This window comes from Saccoglossus kowalevskii, chromosome 22, assembly GCF_978046115.1.
Source record: "Saccoglossus kowalevskii chromosome 22, keSacKowa6.1, whole genome shotgun sequence".
Taxonomy (NCBI): Eukaryota; Metazoa; Hemichordata; class Enteropneusta; family Harrimaniidae; genus Saccoglossus; species Saccoglossus kowalevskii.
In genome coordinates this window covers 16,847,677-16,867,298 of record NC_140662.1, presented here as the reverse complement: position 1 = coordinate 16,867,298, position 19,622 = coordinate 16,847,677, and the positions used below count along the sequence as shown (strand labels likewise).

The following is a 19,622-nucleotide window of genomic DNA, read 5'->3' as shown; positions in this document are numbered from 1 at the left end:
TGTCATATTTCATGGTGAACACAGAAATCAGCTGGATGACATCGACATATAACACAAAAGGACAGAAAATTTCAAGTGTTATTTGAACATACATTTTCAGAATCGACTTACGATTTTAGTTATGGCTTGGCCAATATCGAGCATATTATCAGAGCAGCTTCCGGTAACTTTGCAATGTGCTGGAGGCTGATAGTCCAGTGTAAAGTCTGCGGTGTGTGCTACATCAACTCCACTGTAATAATTCTTTGGATTAATCGTGTAACCGGAAGTTCCATCATAATTTCTTATAGTAATGTATCCACCATTGCGGGCCATTGTACTGAAGTAAAACCTACCAGAAAGCAAACCGTGGAGATTTTATCATGAATATTTCACACACACAAAAAAAACACTTTGATCTTAAACACAGCTGATTGTTTGGTAAAACGAATTAATATGTGCGCTAAAATCGATGAATGCAAGGGATTAGAAGATGCAACATTGAAGAACACGAGTTATCATAGCAAATCTAATAACTCTTTTTGCAGTACGTACCTGTCCCCGTGTTGAAAATCTAAATCAATATCATCTGTTAAGTCACAATCTTGCAAAGCTTGATTTGGATTGTCTTTATTGTATTCAATAGAGCATGTGACTGTTCCAGTTTTGACATTACCTCCATCTTAATAAACAAAACACCGGAGATATAGAGTATAAATTCACGAACATTACAGATAACTCGATAAACATAATAAAACAAAACTTTTCTGCAACGCTTACCTCTGATAACCCACCAATCATAGGATGCTGAAATGACGCCAACTTTGAAATCTTCCACATAATACTGCTGTGGCCAATCAGTGGCGTTAGGACCTGTGTAACTGTTTTGCCACTCAACCTTGATACGATCTGGTTGAATATTTGTGTAAACAGTTGTAGGTGCCATCACGTGATCGTCACAGTCGGCGTCTGCTCTGTTGTCACCTTTCGTCTGAATCAGTGTTCCTAAACAGTATAGCATGACGGGAGGTGTATTCACTGAAACATAAAGATACAAGTTTATTTTATTACTCTAAATTTAATATTGGTATTGAAATTCACAATGTCAAATATTTAAACACTTCAGATAACCATGATGAAAAATATTCGGCCAAAGATTTATAATTCGTTCATTAATAATAACCAGTGATAAACTATATACACCTACTTTGCAGACAGTTATTTCCACTGAAGTACGGTGCACATGTACACGTAGAGGGCGTTGTCGTACATTTACCAGGATAACAAAACTTACTATCTGGACGCCAGGAGCATCTCTCTGCAAATGTACATGCACACGGTCAATATACCATATTCATATTTAGGAAAGAGTTCCTTTTGTACCCCCCTAACTCTAACACCAACTCTCTCCCTACACGCCGGCGTCTCTCCTAAGTTATCTAAAGGGGGCATATAAGAATGAATTGGGGGCGTGGTGAGGCCTAGAGTTAGGTTTAAGTGTGGAGGTACAAAAGGAACTTTTCCCATATGTTTCACATCCACGGTTCCACGTACCGTGCCTGCATAGTAATTGGAAAAGTGAACGTGGAGATGGTTGACCATTGAGAACTATTTGATGCATTATTTGCAATACAAAAGTAAGTATCGTGGTTCTCTCATTATCAACGAGGTCTCCATGACAATCTCGTTAATGAGGTATATGCAAGTACATTGAATAGACTAACTGCATTACCTGTTATATACTATATATGCGATGTTTTATATTGTAAACTGGCAAATCGATGCAATAGAATCGGAATCACACACAGTCAGCTGGCGTACAAGTGATAAGAAAATAAATGCGATTTATTTACCGATATTTAGTATATAGGCAGCCATCTTGAAAACTCGGGAGCCAATTAGCGCATGTCTTACAGCTGGATGACGGTTTCGGTTGCGAATACTCCGAGAAAGTGCTCTATGTACTTCGTGTAATTAGGTATTTTCCATACAAAAACGACGAATTCGGACGAATTTTATGAGCGGATGGCTTAATGTTGCCCAACTGGATAGTTTTTTTTTTCAGATTTGTAGGAACTGAAATACCCGTTTATCAACTTCATATGAAAATTGGTGCTTACAAGTCTTAGTAGGGGATTTGGATTATAACACGATCTAAATCCAACGTTAAGCCTATAAACGTTCCATTGTTTTTAGTGCCAAACCCCTTTGTTAAGTACAACAACAAATATTTCGTTGGTGTTTGTGAGCTCTTGTGTGATTGGTCAATGCATGGACAGCTCTTCCACTTCCGTGTTTTACTCCCTATCAATTTGGGCCCTGTTTAACCATAGACAGTATAGTAGTATAGTAACACCAATGTCAAACGCCGTATGCCCAACGTAAGCAGGGCTGGAATATTATGATGAGCAAGTAAACCATGACTTCATATTTACTTCCATGCGATGTCACTAATTAATTGAATAAAATTTAAAGTTAGTTTCAGACGGCAGTAATGTTTCTGTACATGTTATATTCAGTCTGTACCCCATTTTCGACAAAATATTTGGATATTTTGTTTTCATGGTGCATGAATCTTATTATGTTATTGTTTACCGACTATGCTCGTTTTTTATTTTTCTCTGCCACGCATTTTTTTTTCAAACAGACTTTGAATCCGTATGTTCTCTCGTCTGTCATCATCTTGACAATAGCTCACACTCTTTCAACCGGATGTCATGTCTAAGGTTGTACCCCGTTTTCGACAAAATACTCGAATATTTTAGTTTTCATGATGCATGAATCTTCTTATTATGTTATTTTCCACCGACTGTGCTCGGTTTTTGTTGTTCTCTGTCTTGCACTTATTTTGAAATTAACTTTCAATCCGTCCGTTTTCATGTCTGTCGTCATCTTGACTACTTATTCACACTCTTTCAAACGGAATGCATGTGTAAGTTTGTACCCCGTATTCGACAAAATACACGAATATTATTGTTTTCATGATGCATGAATCGTCAAATTTTGTTATTTTCACTGACTACACTTGTTTTTTGTTGTTGTCTGTCTCGCATTTCTTTAATAGAGTTTCATTCCGTTTTCCGTTTTCACGTCTGTCGCCATCTTGACTACACGTCCAGTCTTTCAGCCTGAATGCACGTCTACCTACGTTATACCCTGTTTTTATTAATAATTTCAACAAAATAACTCGAATACTTGTGAATAAATGAGGCACGATTGTCTTTATTATTTTATTTTCACTATTTTCGGTTTTTTGTTAGCGTTTCAAAGGGTTTCTTTTACGTGACGATCAAGAAAACGCAAATCTTCGCTATTTTCGATGTTGATGCCCGGGCTCTGAATCACACACACAGAGTTGTTAACATGAATTGCTGTGTCTACTGCGTTTGGATCTTCTTCACTATCATTTCCACCGTCATCAAAATCCGAAAAAAAAAAACATCGAGTAAATCATCTACACACGGGGACTCGTGATCAGCAACGGCCATTTAGAATACCGATGGAATACCGTAGGCGACTCTCATCAACGAAATTACGCAGTCCGCTTCATTGATTGTTTAGTTTGATAATTTATAAACATATATTCAGTGTGAGACTGTTGCTTTCAAGTTGTGTTAATACAAAGATGATTTAAACTAGTCCCTTCCGTTGCGATCGTATTCAATATACGGAAATAGCATGTGTGTGCGTTTGCGTGAGTGAAAGATGCAGGCGAAATTTCTCGTCAGTTCTATATATTTCGAACGCGCGTGGTCGGCTCCTTTGATTAGGTTTATTTTGTTCTTTTATTCGCGAAATCTATCACTGGCACCGTTTATTTTGTCATGTCTCACAACTGAATGTCCAAGCTGACTTTGTTTTGGTTGTATATAGTTTTGTAGACAAGGGAGGTCATCTTGATTGCCTAATTAACTAATTAAAACACCTGTCAGGCATCTCTACCTTAACGAGAAATGGAAATAAATATTTAGTTTATGTTAACGGTTAGTTTAAATCAGCTTAACTTTTTTCCAGCCTACCCTGCTACAATAGAATCGCTGGAGTTGCTTGTCCTTCCTACTATATTGTCTATGGTTTAACTCCGGGGTTACGTCCAAACGCCACCCTCTTGACTGGAGATCTGCGTTAGAAAATAAACCTTTGTTGTTGCAGTGTACGCAAGAAGATGAACTACTTATGTTTTTAACATCACTTCACCTATTAACAATTCACCCCTAGACGTGATAATTTCATTTCAATAGTAAAAATCCGTTCTCAAAAATCCAAATAATCACAACCTCACCGAAATTCATTTTCTATTCTTACCCACAAGCCACACCCCGACCCACGTGACCCAGACCATTCATCAAAACGAGTGGTCTGGGGTATACTAGTACTCTGACCCATGCCGAGGACTTCGTGTTTGTAATGATATATGATAAATCAGATTAACTATCACGTGAAACCAAAGACAATTGTCTTTGGTGAAACCAAATGAAAATCATTCTAAAATAACGTACTTACACCCAATTGATTCTGGAAAAAAAATGACATTTGCAATAATAATCGACGAGCAGGTACGGGTAGTAACGTTCGGTTGACGAAATAGGCGATACAACAGTACTGATTGAACCTACATGAATGCTACTCTATTTCACATAACCAAATGTTGTTGTTTTTTGCTGTTGTACATTATCTTCGGTAATAACTCCGAAAGTGAAGTCTTATATCTTCAGCAGAACGTAGCCGATAAAACTTGCAAAACGAGTCTGTTTCGATCCATCATCGCTTAAGCAGCATACAATTTATTTATTTTTTGACTCATTTAAAAAATACGAACGGTGTCAATATTTAAAACTGCATTTTGTCTGTCTCTAGCGTGCCTCAGAATTATATAGATCTTGGCCGATCGTATTTTTACAAAGGACCTGAATGTACAGCACTTATTTCACCCAACCTCCTGCTCGCTTCTGCTTTTCGATTATCATTTTTAATCGCTTTTGCAACCGCCTGTTGAATAATTTTCGCTTATTTTTTCGAGCGCGCGAACCCAGAAATATCGCCCGTCTGCATACTCGCATTTTAAATACATGGCCGTGGCATCAATATGTTCCTGATGTATCTGCTCTCTGCCCTAAGGAGTTAGCATTGCCTGTATCACGTAATTGTCTCGATAATCATGTTGTTGAAACGATATAGCAGCCCTGGATTCAAACGGAACACAGTCCCGCTGTACGTTCGCGAACGAAACAAAGTATGATGGTTTGGAAGTGTCGTTCGAAATTAAATAATAACTTTAGCACTAAAACAACCATTTCGACAACTCATGTGCCAGTGTTCAGTGTTTGAACAAGCGGTCAGTGTTTTTTAATAAGCGAGTGAGAAAAAAAAGGGATAAAAACATGGTCGTGTTTCCGGTCGGAAATTAAGTGATATGTTATAAAATGTTATAAAATGTTATAAAAGCGAAATATTGGGCGAAATGAGTATTGATGCCCATTTATAGTTGACATGCGTCACCAAATGGGGACATGGTTAGAGTTGGTAGTACCATGGAAGGTACTAATCCATGGTAGTACCAGTACTAGTATACGCGGGGAGGGAGTCCAGAGAGGGAACAGCCAGCATCCCTTTTACGGGAAAACGTGAAATCTCGACGGATTTGTTTCGTTCTCACATGTAATATCAGGTTTTGCGGGCTTCTGAGTTCAAAAATGATGACTAAATCAGCTAAAAAGCAAGCGTTTAGAAACATACCTATGCAGAAGTTGGTTTGCCAGTACTTAATCCATTTTTAACACCTAGGCTACTCTATTGACATTGGTTGTTTATTTCATGGATTTGGCACTTGAGGTAGCTGATAAGCCGTGTCGATAACGTGCACAAAACGACCATTCTGTGCACGTTTTCGACACGGATTAAAAACCAGTTGTAAGCACAAATTTTCATATGTTGTCTTATTTATTTTATTATCACTTGTGTGCCTGCTGACGCCAGACACATCACGGGCGCTCAAGATATGTCTCTTGAAAATTATATTAAAGATTATCAAATCAAATGCCTGAGTGGAAAAACTGAATCAGCTCGAAAATACCGCATACTTTTTGGTGTATCATTGTAACACTATAATAGTAAGAAAAGAACTTACGTTCACATATTCTGTTTGGATATCCACCGTAATCTAGCAATTGATATGCAATAATATCTCCACCTCTGTCATAATTACATCGATGACATGCTTGATTCGTTGATGACGTACACTGTAACTGCTGACAGTTAGCAATAGCTGTACAAGCTGTAAGTAACAACAACAGTTACATTTTTATCGAATGTAATATCGCAATTTGTGAATATGTTTAGATATTATTTCTTTTAAAAAATTAAAAATGAAATTATTTCGACAAACCACGAGTTTAATGTTCATTTTAGTCATTATTCTTAAACATACTAAACAGGTGATTTCATACAAAATAACTTTTCAGAACAGTTGCCGAATTACACTGACCATGAAACCCGCAATGTGATCTTTTGATTGACACCGATTAATTTTGACAATTTTGTTTCTGTTATCCAATACTTAATTGAATTAAAATAAACATGTATCACCACATTCATGTGTGTTTCTTGTAATATATGACTCTCACTATGAAAATAACTAGGGTCCTACAACTGTTTGCGGTAAGCACAGCAATGAGCATAATTTTAACCAACAGCCTAGGAGAACTACTGTGACACACTTCTTGATCAGAAAATAGATGTTACGTCACCAATGTACCATGGCAGCTTAATACACAGGATTATCGCCCACCAGCATGCACAAGTGCAACATAAAAATACAATATGGCCATCAAAGCACATGTCCAATTTGGATGTGTTTTTGAGAAGTTATGTTTGACATATATGATACACACCAGATTGCGTGTCAAGTGATATAATTAAATTTAAATAAATTAAGTAATTAAGTAAAATTAAGCATTTGAATAATCAAATATGACGGCCAAACATTTTGACCGATTTAAATGTGTAAAATACACAGATTAGTGTGTTTAGTGGCTCTGACGAGAAGAATGTTTAAGCGTTTTATGACAGTTTTCGCTAAACAAACACCTGCCTTGTTTAAAGGTATCGAAATATATCAACCACACAGCTCACTCATGGTTGACAACATTTCTGTTCTCGATATTAACATTTAGAAGTATACTATTTCAGGGATGCTAATATTTTCCTCGTATCTGATAATAATTGTCGGGACCAGTTCAAAATATGTTTAATAAGATTTACATCGAAACGGAGAGTCGTAATTATTAGAAAACAAGGCAATGCTTATTTATGTAGTACGTCTTAAATGTCGTTTAAACATTCAATTGTGTTTCAAACTAAAATAGTAACGGCTGTTAAAGTTTAATTCCTTGTCCCATATCTGTCCTGGTTTTGTTGGTCGAGCACGCACGTAAGTGTTTTGATATGACTGTCGGTTAATGCGCTACGTTCAATGTACTGCCTATTAATCAACCAGTCGTATGACTAGTTGTTGTCTGATTATTGATTGCTTGACCAATGAGCAGGATGCGTGCTGCATAAGTCTACTCACGTAAGCCTGAACGCGACTCTAATTACATGCCCAAACTGTATGCAAGATATTTGTCGGCATCAATTGTTATTTTAACGCCTTCGAATGAATTACAACTTAGAGTCGTTGCGGCATCGATTATGAATCTTGCAGCATCGGAAGTATGTTTGCGGCATCAATCACAGTTTAGCGGCATCAATATAATGTTTTCTAGGCATTGATTTATTACAGCCAAAACAAAGTCAGCTTGGACTTTCAGTTGTGAGACATGACAAAACAAACGCTGCCAATGGCAGCATAATTATAGTGCGTGTTTGAACGGGGCTGGTGAGACTGTCGCAACGTGTTCTATTTATTTCCAGCGCGCGTGGTCGGCGCCTTTGTTTGATGATTTGTTTGATTCTGATTTTGTTTTTGTTGTAATGACCAAAACGCACTCAATAGAACATACGCGCAGATGGACGAGGTGCATGACAACATTTCCAACTAGCGGTAATACCGATCATCCACTATCTCCACACATAAATGAAGGATATATTGATTAATACTACATTTTTTTAGTTGTTGTGTTGCTTTGCATTTACCTTGATTTACGAAACAGACGTGTCAATGACGTCACGTGCTCCGGTCGAAGGTTATGATACAATAGACGAGCACGTTCCTCACTGGGAGTTTTCTAGCAATATATTACCATTTTTGACAATAATAATTGGTATTAGTAGTACTTGTACCAGCTTTCTCTGTTTTGATCAGTTAATCACACGCACACATTCAACAACTGTGCACATAATCGTGCGATCTCGATTTAGTTGCATAACAAAAGGTGACCTTCCTGACCTCAGGCCCACCATCTGAGCTGGATACATCTTTGGTATAACCAAGGTTTTGAGATAGTATGCCAGACAAGTTATGTCGTTGTTCTGAGGTAAGTTTGTTGGTACAAGATCGGATGCTCGCATCGTTTTTGTGACACGTACATGGTATGCTTGTTTCAACTCTGCCCGAATGGAGAACTGTACGCCGTCGCTTTCATACAGTGGTTAGTGTACACTCGGGACAAATTTGCAGCTTTCGAAATTACCTCATTATCTCCCCTAATTTAATTACTCCCAGCGGAGAAGTACAATACCATATATCGTCGTCCAATTATGCGTTATCCCGTGGTCTTTGAAACAGATGGCACTTACCCGGGTGCAATTTTGTCAGCTAGAATTCGAACGCAGCTACGGGGCACCGGTTGTCATTGGTGGCAATCATTGTTGCTTGTGCCTTGTACAATTTTTCATTTTGTCATTCTTCAATCCCTCAATCTCATCTAGTTGGTCACCAGTTAAACTTAAAGATCGTGTTTTCTTTGTTGGAGGTTCGCAATTCAAAGTCCCAACACTGAGGATAAGACGTTCTGGCGTTCGTTTAGGTTTGTTTGGCGAACGACTATCACCCAAAGACCGACGCTCGCCATTAACAAAAAGCAATATTATGTATGAGTATATCATTTTTCAGATGTTTTTAATTTGATAATTATTCCAACATGTTTCCAAAATTCAACCTCTAATTTCCCTAAAAATCAAATACTACCGGTTTTATGTATTTCCGCATTAAACCTGTAGTAGATTCATGTTCCAGGGCCACTTTGTTTAGCGCAAATGTGCATTAGCAAATATACAATTATTTGCATATGCAATTTTTTTTGTTTGGACCAATCAAATCGATAGATTAACATCATCAATATACTGGTATAAAATAATATAAGGTTATTACAATAATACCTTAAAGTATGCACGAAGACAGTACAGTACAGCTGGGATATCGACCAACGCACAGCTTCAATGCGTGCCGTACTGTTTGAGTGCATACTTTGGGGTATTCTCGTAATAACCTTATTATTATACATCTTTTTCTTCCAAGGATACACTATGGGAATGCCGAAATCCAAAAAGTTTAGAACAAAATCAGCGAACATCTTTCAGTGGAGTCCGGTCAAACCCTGGTGGCATGTTTGTTTTTATTATTAGAGAACGCTTACGCGCGTAATCATTCCATATTTGGAATTCGCATTTTCTAATATGATAGGAGGAAAATACCCCGTGAAATACCGCGTAAGCGTCCTTTGATAAAATAACAAACATGGCAGCCACCAGGGTTTGACCGGACTCCATACAAAGAAGTTAGCTGATTTTGTTCTAAACTTTTTAGATTTTGGCATTCCCCATGATGTATCCTTGGAAGGAAAAGATGTATAATAATAAGGCTATTACGAAGATACCTCAAAGTATGCACTCAAACAGTACGCTGTCGCATCGACCTTCACTGGCAGTCGGTCGATACTGCCGCTGTACTGCCTGCGTGCATACTTTGAGGTATCTTCGTAATAAACTTATAATGATAAATATGTCTTATATATATATATAGCATTTGATACGCTAATTTAATATTGAACTGGCTTCTAATACATATACCCGATCGACTCTGCTTATGTAGAAAATAGCATTTTTCATAAAAATTGCAAAATATTTTCTAAAGTTAAGGAACTCAACTTATCTACACAAAATGAGCAAATCTGACAGACGTGCATCCAAGAACCTACATATCATGTATCAAAACAATTGAACTGCTGGTTATCAAATAGTAGTCGAAAAGTGCATTTTTACACTCGATTGACTCTGTGATACACGTTCTGAACACTCTGATTTTCAAATTTGCAATAAAATTCACAACAATAAATATGGCACCTTCCTTGTAACAGCCTTGAAAAGCACATTGTGACCTTCAGAGCCTTAACCCAGGTGAACTGCTTACGTGCTGTTTAAATGTGATTAATTAGTAGTTAAGCTGTGCATTGTGATATCTCACCATAAATCTAATGCTCAATTATTTGATAAGAGCAATCTAAAGTTTATTTTATACCTAGATTTATACTTGATTGTTTCTTTGTCTCGTTTATAAGGAACATGTACCAATTGTATTGCGGGTTAAAAATTTGAGTTGATTAAATGGATCACAATGCACGTGTTTTTTTTTTTTAATTCACAATATTTGTGTTTTACTACAAAACAAGCGACCTGATGGATAGAATATTCCTTCTGTCCTACAAGAACATTATGGCAGCCAAAACAATGAATGTACAGCCATAGAACAATGTGCCTTTAACAACAACAGGTAGTTTGGCTCTTATTGTTGAGAATGTGTCAACTTAACTTTCTCAAACCAACCTCAAATTCAAGAAGAATTCTAAAATATCATTTTTTTTACCCTAAGTGAGAAATGTCAAAAATAAATTGCAGATACCGTCACTAAAAGAAAAAAAAGCTGACAAAATTTATCAAAAGTAACTGCATACAAAGTATCATAGCTATTGAGCTAGTAGTTTTCAATGAGTCGAAATTGCATTTTTCATAAAAATTACAAAATATTTGCTAAATTCTACAAAAAATGACCAAATCTGAGTTCCACCCAAGGGCAACTACAAACCATGTATCAAAGCAATTGAGCAGCTGGTTATCAAATGTAGTCGAAAAGTGCATTTTACACTCGATTGACTCTGTGGTACACGTTCTGAACATTTTGATTTCATTCGCAATATATTCACAACAATAAATATGCAACCTTCTTTGTTACAAGCTTGAAAAGTATGTTGTGACCTTTGGAGCCTTAACCTAGGTGAACTGCTTACGTGATGTTTAAATGTGATTAATTAGTAGTTAAACCGTGCATTGTGATATCTCACCATAAATCTAATGCTCAATTGTTTGATAAGAGCAATCTAAAGTTTATTTTATACCTAGATTTATACTTGATTGTTTCTTTGTCTCATTTATAAGGAACATGTACCAATTTTAATTCGCGTTAAAAATTGGATATGATTAAATGAACCACAATGCACGTGTTTGTTTTTATTCAAAAGATTTGTGTTTTACTACAAAACAAAAGACCTGACAGTCAAGAGAATTCTGCTGTCCTACAATGACAGCCAAAACTAGAAACGCACAGCCATAGAACAAAATGCGTTTAAACACAAAATAAGTAATTTGGTTCTGGCTATTGAGAAATATGTCAACTAAATTCCTCAAACAAACCTAAAATATCAAAGCAATCGGGTTTGTAGTCTTCAAAAAGAAGTCGAAAATCTCATTTTTTATCAAAGGTGACACAAATATGTGTCTGAAATAAGGTATTGAAGATATTATTAAATGAACAAATCGCCAAATTCTACCAAAAGAAACTAGATACTAAGTATCATAGCAATTAAACCGTAATTTTCAAGAAGAAGTTGAAAATATAATTTTTCACAAAAATGACAAAATACTTTCTAAAAATAGAGAATTGAACTTATCTACAAGAAATCACCAAATCTGACAGAGGACAACCCAAGGCACCTACATTCCATGTATCAAAGCAATGAGCTGCTGGTTTTCAAGAAGTAGTCGAAAAGCAACTTTTTCCACTCTCAATCGACTCTGTGATACACGTTCTGAACATTCTGATTTCATTCGCAATATATTCACAACAATAAATATGCAACCTTTTTTGTTACAAGCTTGAAAAGTATGTTGTGACCTTCGGCGCCTTAACCCAGGCGAATTGCTTACGTGCTGTTTAAATGTGATTAATTAGTAGTTAAGCTGTGCATTGTGATATCTCACCATAAATCTAATGCTCAATTGTTTGATAAGAGCAATCTAAAGTTTATTTTATACCTAGATTTATACTTGATTGTTTCTTTGTCTCGTTTATAAGGAACATGTATCAATTTTATTTCGGGTTACAATCGTTTTCACTAAACATTGGACAATCAGATTGTGGTAAATGTTGATACATCAGAGCAAGTACCTAATGAAATTGCCAGTGATTTTATCACTACTATTCAAAACATCATAACTGTAGCCTAAACATGTTTGATACAATGTATAACTGTCTGTACTCAACTCATTTACATAAAATGTTACGTTTGTGCGTGTCCCAGTAGTGTGTCCAGACACCCAGAGCATATAACGCGGGAAAGTCAGGAGTACATGTAATTTGGTGAAAAAATGCAGTCTCATAATTCGACACACAATTTAGTGTACGACAGAAAATTGTCAATTTGCAGTTTTGCACAACAAACTAGGGTGTCAAAAAGTACTGCGAATAATATATGCACTAAACTTATTACTAGCAGTGATGTTTCAGCTGGGAAGCACGGACGAAAACGTGGTAACAGAACATGCTTGACTGGCAATATTTTACAGCATATTGAATTTTATAAACGGCGACAGCCTAGTATTTATCGGCGTGAAATTCGGTCAAAGTTACGCCAAGATAATGTGTGCCACCACGGATCCCCCTAGCAGACGTGGTCCTTAGGCCCACGTCAACATACGCCTCGGACCTACGGCCCTCGATGGATGGCCAGACCAAATACTTGTATTTTTTGCTTCCTACGACCTTGTAATTGCTGCAAAGTCAACGACTGACATTAACGAACAACAAATGCTTGATTTTATCGATAACATTTCTGATTTTAGACCAGAACAGCTGCACTGGTTTGACGAGGCGTCTGTCATTCGTATATATTTTTAGTCTACTGGAAACTGGTGTTACGGGCATGCAGAAATTGGTACACCGGCGTCAGAAATACAGCGGTTTGCGTCTAATATTAATTACACAATAAACCTGCTTACAAGTATATTTGGTGTCGAACAATCTGATATCATTGTTGGACCTTCCAATGCTATAGAAATGATGAACTTTTTCTTTGAAGCAGTCAATGTAGAAGACCATGTTGGAAATCGTTGTTTGGCACCGGGATATTGTGTAATCAAGGATAATTGTGGTTTTCATTCCGCCAGGATTGTCGAACCTAATTTGGTACATTTATTACAACAGCAAGGAATGCACCTAATTTTTCAACCACCATACAGTCCGCAGTATAATCTGTGAACAATGTGTTCGGTCTATAAAATCGTATTTGGGGGGAAACCAGGAATTTTCTTATAGATTTACTGAGTTTGCTATAGCAGACGCCATTGGTCACATCACGCCCAGGGCATGTCAAATTTTTGATAGAGAAAGTGTGATTTGCTTTCCGCCAAAAACTGGTCAATACGAACTGAAATGGAAGTCAACTTGTACCAGTATTAAAACAATATATATTCACTTGTATTTCCTTGATGATTTGCAGACGAATAGCCTGCATTCGCCTTAAAAAAGCAATCTGTTCGCATGGATATTCAACAAAATGTTGATATGACATGCACATAAACTCGTCTTCTTTAACATAGATGGGAACAATTCTGTCCTCCGTGTAATAAGTAAAATGTAGCTTGAAAAGATATTCAGCCATTGTCCAAAGATCATTGTAAATTAGCAATGCTGGTCAGAATTCACACTGTTCATGCTAAAAAAACGAAATGTCTTGCGCAAACAATAAAAGAGAGAATGGCGCCTTGGACTCAGACAGGTATACATTGTATCAAAAATGTTTAGGCTACAGTTATAATGTTTTGATTAGTAGTGATAAAATCAGTGGCAATTTCATTAGGTACTTGCTCTGATGTATCAACATTTACCACAATCTGATTGTCCAATGTTTAGTGAAAACGATTGTAAAAACTGGATATGATTAAACAGATCACAATGCATGTGTTTGTTTTTATTCAAAAAATTATGTTTTACTACAAAACAAGAGACCTGACAGTCAAGAGAACTCCGCTGTCCTACAATAGCATTATGGCAGTCAAAACAAGATACGCACAGCCATAGAAGAAAATGCGTTTAAACACAAAAAAGTGGTTTGGTTCTGGCTATTGAGAAATATGTCAACTAAATTCCTCAAACAAACTTAAAATATCAAAGCAATCGGGTTTGTAGTCTTCAAAAAGAAGTCGAAAATCTCATTTTTTATCAAAGGTGACACAAATATTTGTCTGAACGAAGGTATTGAAGATATAATTAAATGAACAAATCGCCAAAATTCTACCAAAAGAAACTAGATACTAAGTATCATAGCAATTAAACCCGTAATTTTCAAGAAGTTGAAAATATAATTTTTCACAAAAATGGCAAAATACTTTCTTAAAATAGAGAATTGAACTTATCTACAAGAAATCACCAAATCCGACAGAGAGCCACCCAAGGCACCTACATACCATGTATCAAAGCAATGAGCTGCTGGTTTTCAAGAAGTAGTCGAAAAGCACTTTTTCCATTCTCGATCGACTCTGTGATACACGTTCTGAACATTCTGATTTCATTCGCAATAAATTCACAACAATAAATATGCAACCTTCTTTGTTACAACCTTGAAAAGTATGTTGTGATCTTTGGAGCCTTAACCCAGGTGAACTGCTTACGTGTTGTTTAAATGTGATTAATCATTAGTTAAGCTGTGCATTGTGATCTCTCACCATAAATCTAATGCTCAATTGTTTGATAAGAGCAATCTAAAGTTCATTTGATACGTAGATTTATACTTGATTGTTTCTTTGTCTCACTTATAAGGACATGTACCAATTTTAATTCGGGTTAAAAATTGGATATGATTAAACAGATCACAATGCATGTGTTTGTTTTTATTCAAAAGATTTGTGTTTTACTGCAAAACAAAAGACCTGACGGTCAAGAGAACTCCGCTGTCCTACAATTGCATTATGACAGTCAAAACGAGTTACGCACAGCCATAGAACAAAATGCGTTTAAACACAAAAAAGTGGTTTGGTTCTGGCTATTCAGAAATATGTCAACTAACTTCCTCAAACAAACTTAAAATATCAAAGCAATCGGGTTTGTAGTCTTCAAAAAGAAGTCGAAAATCTCATTTTTTATCAAAGGTGACACAAATATTTATCTAAAATAAGGTATTGAAGATATTATTAAATGAACAAATCGCCAAAATTCTACCAAAAAAAACTACATACGAAGTATCATAGCAATTAAACCCGTTGTTTTCAAGAACAAGTTGAAAATATAATTTTTCACAAAAGTGGCAAAATATTTTCTAAAAATAGAGAATTGAACTTATCTACAAGAAATCACCAAATCTGTCAGATTTTTGATACTTAAATTTATACTTGTTTGTTTCTTTGTCCCGTTTATAAGGAACATGTGCCAATTTCATTTCGGGTTAAAAATTGGATATGATTAAACAGATCACTATGCACGTGTTTTCATTCAAGAGACTCCTTTGCATACAACTCATGTTAGGACCATGTCAATAAAATAAAATTACTGTCTGTATTAGTCATTGATATTTAGTCATTGATATAAATATTGATATTTTTAGATTGATACCGCACAATAAAAATATTTTTTTTAAATAGTTCCACTGCCCCTATAATGTCATCAAATGGTAAGATATGTGATTATGTGATCGGACAAACCAAGACTATCACTAAGGGTATCGAACAATTCTTGGATGATATGCGCAGCATCTTTGTTTTTATTCCGAGCTTTCATCATAATTGAGTTAATATGACTACATCGAATACAGTCGGTGTTTAGATGGCAAATTCAAGGTGGTGGGAGAGTAATCAACGTCATATCCGTGAAAAGCAGTCGAAGAAGGAAACTGGGGAAAACGGGCCAGGAAAAGTGGGTTTTAACATTTCCACGTTGTACAAATATGATTCATTTATTCGCCACGTAAGATTGTGCTTCACGACAGTTATTTTATTACATCTTTCTATATGAATTTAGTGAGAATGGTCAAGATAATACAAGAACAACATAATAAGTACAAAGTAATTTCAAAATTATATTTTTCACAATAGATCATTGTTGGTTCTAAAATTAAATTGCATGTGGTTGTTTTAAAGAATGAAAATAAAAAAAAAATACAGAATTGAAATGGATGTAGAGAGGGTAATTTTGTATTTGTAGTTGTTTACTTTGAATGGAAATAACGACATAAATTGTGATTTTCCTTATTCCAATTTAATTTCAAATATGGAGAACATCTCTGTACATTGAATGTACTGTTGTCTTGTTTGATGGTTTTATTTAAATGTTACTTGGACGTGCTCTTTATATCCTCACAACGCGTGTTTATAAGGCAGGGCAGTCGGTAAGTTGATTTATACTACTGAGTAAGCAGGTGCCTCCGCGAATCAAACCCACTATGCTACTCATACAAGGCAACACGCTTATTGTTATGTTATCTCTTGGGTACATTATTGCTAAAACTAATTTCTACCACTTTTCGCTAGATTATGAGACTGAATCATTGTTTGAAATGGAAACCAACTTAGTATGTGTTTAATTTGACAGAATAGTCCAAGTTTGAGTTTTTGGTCAGATATTTAATTAACTTTAAATATAAATTGACGTCACTTCCCAATGACAATTCAATTTAATTTGCTTGATAATATAATTATATGTAATTGTTTTGAAAATCAAGGCACATGAAGACAAATGTCCATTTTATCGCCCCCCCCCCCCCCACAAAATCAACAGACAGGGTGGTTTATCTGACTTGAACTCTGCCACCCCAAAGCTACACATACACATTTGTTGGGAGTCTCAAATGTCATGTGTCAGGTCGACAGTCCAGTACGAACCACTCCCATGCTTACAAGCAGAACATAAAATCCATATAACTGAATTACACAATGCCATGACAAATGGGGTGTGCGTTTCTTAGGGCAATCATAGGCAAATGCGTGTGTTAAACGTCAACAATCGAGAGATATATTCAATTTAATCAATACACTCTTTGCTTGCACTATTGGATACTTGTCATGATGTAACTATTTAAACATATGTTCAGTTATTGCGTAATTGTGCAGCACCAAAGGATATACTTGTTACATATTAGCTCTGAATTATAACCTCGTCAACTTACGATTTTCGCAGCATGTACCGTGCCACTCATCCTCACAACTACAACTCGATGACAGAGGAGTACCGTGACCGTGACATCCGGGGTTGTTACACGATTGGGATCTAGAAAGTGATTCTGTACAAGAGCCACCACAACTGTCGGGGGTTATCACAGTTCTGGTACTGTTTTGTGTACCAGTCGTCCCACACGGAATGGAGCACGCTCCCCATGACGACCAATCGCTGACGACACAATCACTTGGACTGCAAGGTGTTGGTGAACGACGTCGACGGCGGCGACCAAAAATTATAGTTTCGCTTTCGTTGATTAGTGATAATATTACTAGTAACAACGTCACACAGCGCATGGGATGCATGGTGGATCAAACATACAATGGTGTGACTTCTGCAATCACGCTGGGAACTGTTGATGCGATGGCCCAGCTTCCCCCGTCTGTTTCTCCGCTTGCTATACGATACCTGTTAAGCCCACTATGAATATGCACATATGCACCTTTGGCCTTTGATCATGTGAGACATGATCAGAGGTTACCTACTTGAATAATTAATAAATTAGCTGTCCATATTTGTCAACTGGCGGGTGATTCCAATTCCTTCCTCAGTGATGAAACAAAGCCCCAACCTTGATGCTGTAACTTTATTCCATATGACGAACGATTAACTGCAATAAAAAATACAAATAATAAGTATTGTCAATAGAGCTATGAAAGACCCTAACCCTAGATAAAGTACATACACAAAGATGAAAACCTACATAATTTCTCGTAACTGAGCAACTAAATAAATCGTCAGTACACAGATAAACTACAAAAAATGCGTTAATATACATAGTTCAATAGTCAGTACAATATCAGAATATCAATGATATGCACATGATACGCCATCCACTAATGATAACTTTATAAAAATCATGAATAGTTTGACCATTAAAAAAACAATACTAGTCATAAAAACTATTCAGTGCGAATAATTTACAATACCCATAAAGTGTAACCAACGAAAAGACAGCACCAGACGAAGTACTAATAAATCGCCGTTGTCAATAACACCAAACATGTGTGTCTAAGTTTCCGACGGTCAACTAGAAATACACAAAGAAATTGTACTCTATCGTGATTTTAGACGACTCATGCAGACCAGGCGCTACTTAATCTATCGCTTTCTACTACGTGTGGTATCTTACACAGATTAAAAACAAACGTGTAATTTGACTAACAGGTGCCTAAAACTTCGCGGCAACCATGATATTTTGTCTACAACCCAAAACACCAACCCAAAAACCTTTCAATAAGTGGCACTATAATATTCTCAGTATCATGAATTTTGGCGAAATTAAAATCTCTAAATTGCTGTAAGTAAATAATATTGTAATTGTACATGTTGAACAACACGACAAATCGTCAGTAGCAGAGACATATTACCGAACAACTATGTTATTGATTGGAATACTGTATATGTACACTGAATTAGACAATTACCAGAGCAGATGACAAAAAATTACTTTATTATCGGCAAAAAAAACCCGGAGATTGCATCTTATCGTCTATAGTTTTGACGTCACGTCAGAAATATCACTATTACGTTGTAAAGGTCTAGATAATCTCGATCAAAGTCACCATCTCATGCTTGAAACATACGCGAAAAAATTATTAGATTCTACAACGTAGAACGGCCAAGGTATAAAAGCCGCTTATTTTTTTAAACAGGGTAAATGCTGCTTGTTCATGTGATAATAGAGCATACGATATTATTCCACTGCGGACAATTGATATCAGGAGATACCATCATACCACATGGATCAAATATCTGATATTGTTATCATATCAGATGGAACATGCAATTTAGGTGAATCAGTTTTTATATAACGTAATCTTCTTCGGATTTCACGCTACAGACTCATGGTACATATCGATAATCACCGCCAATAGAATACATTGCCGGATTTATTTATCTTTTTTAGAGATCTAATCCAAAATAGGACTGCCCTTTATTAGCGTACAGTACACAAGTAACACAATTTAGTATGAAATATACTAAGAAAATATTAGGTGTTTTGGAACGTATTTAAGGTAGAGATGCAGGTTCGTAGGCACTCAGACAGTCTTGGCTAGATAGTGTTAAATTTCGGAGTTTTGTTAATGCGGGAACATACTCAAAAATCAATTTTAAAATATATTAAACCGAGGCAGGCGTATGTGATTAAAAGTCCCGAAAGTTTGTTTACGTTGCTCTTTGATTGACAAGTCACTGTTGATGTTATATGCAAATGATACCTGGC

General features: G+C 36.2%; 1 protein-coding gene across 1 annotated transcript; it reads right to left on the bottom strand.

Annotated features, from left to right (window-relative positions):
- Positions 1 to 96: 96 nt before the first annotated feature.
- Positions 97 to 17,700, bottom strand: LOC146729063 (uncharacterized). The gene is made up of 6 exons (XM_085495788.1): positions 17,346 to 17,700; positions 6,107 to 6,253; positions 1,187 to 1,297; positions 760 to 1,017; positions 535 to 661; positions 97 to 331 (listed from the first exon to the last, which is right to left on the bottom strand). Exons 1-6 carry the CDS (start codon positions 17,698 to 17,700, stop codon positions 97 to 99), a joined length of 1,233 nt encoding a protein of 410 aa, XP_085351914.1.
- Between the last annotated feature and the right edge of the window lie 1,922 nt (positions 17,701 to 19,622).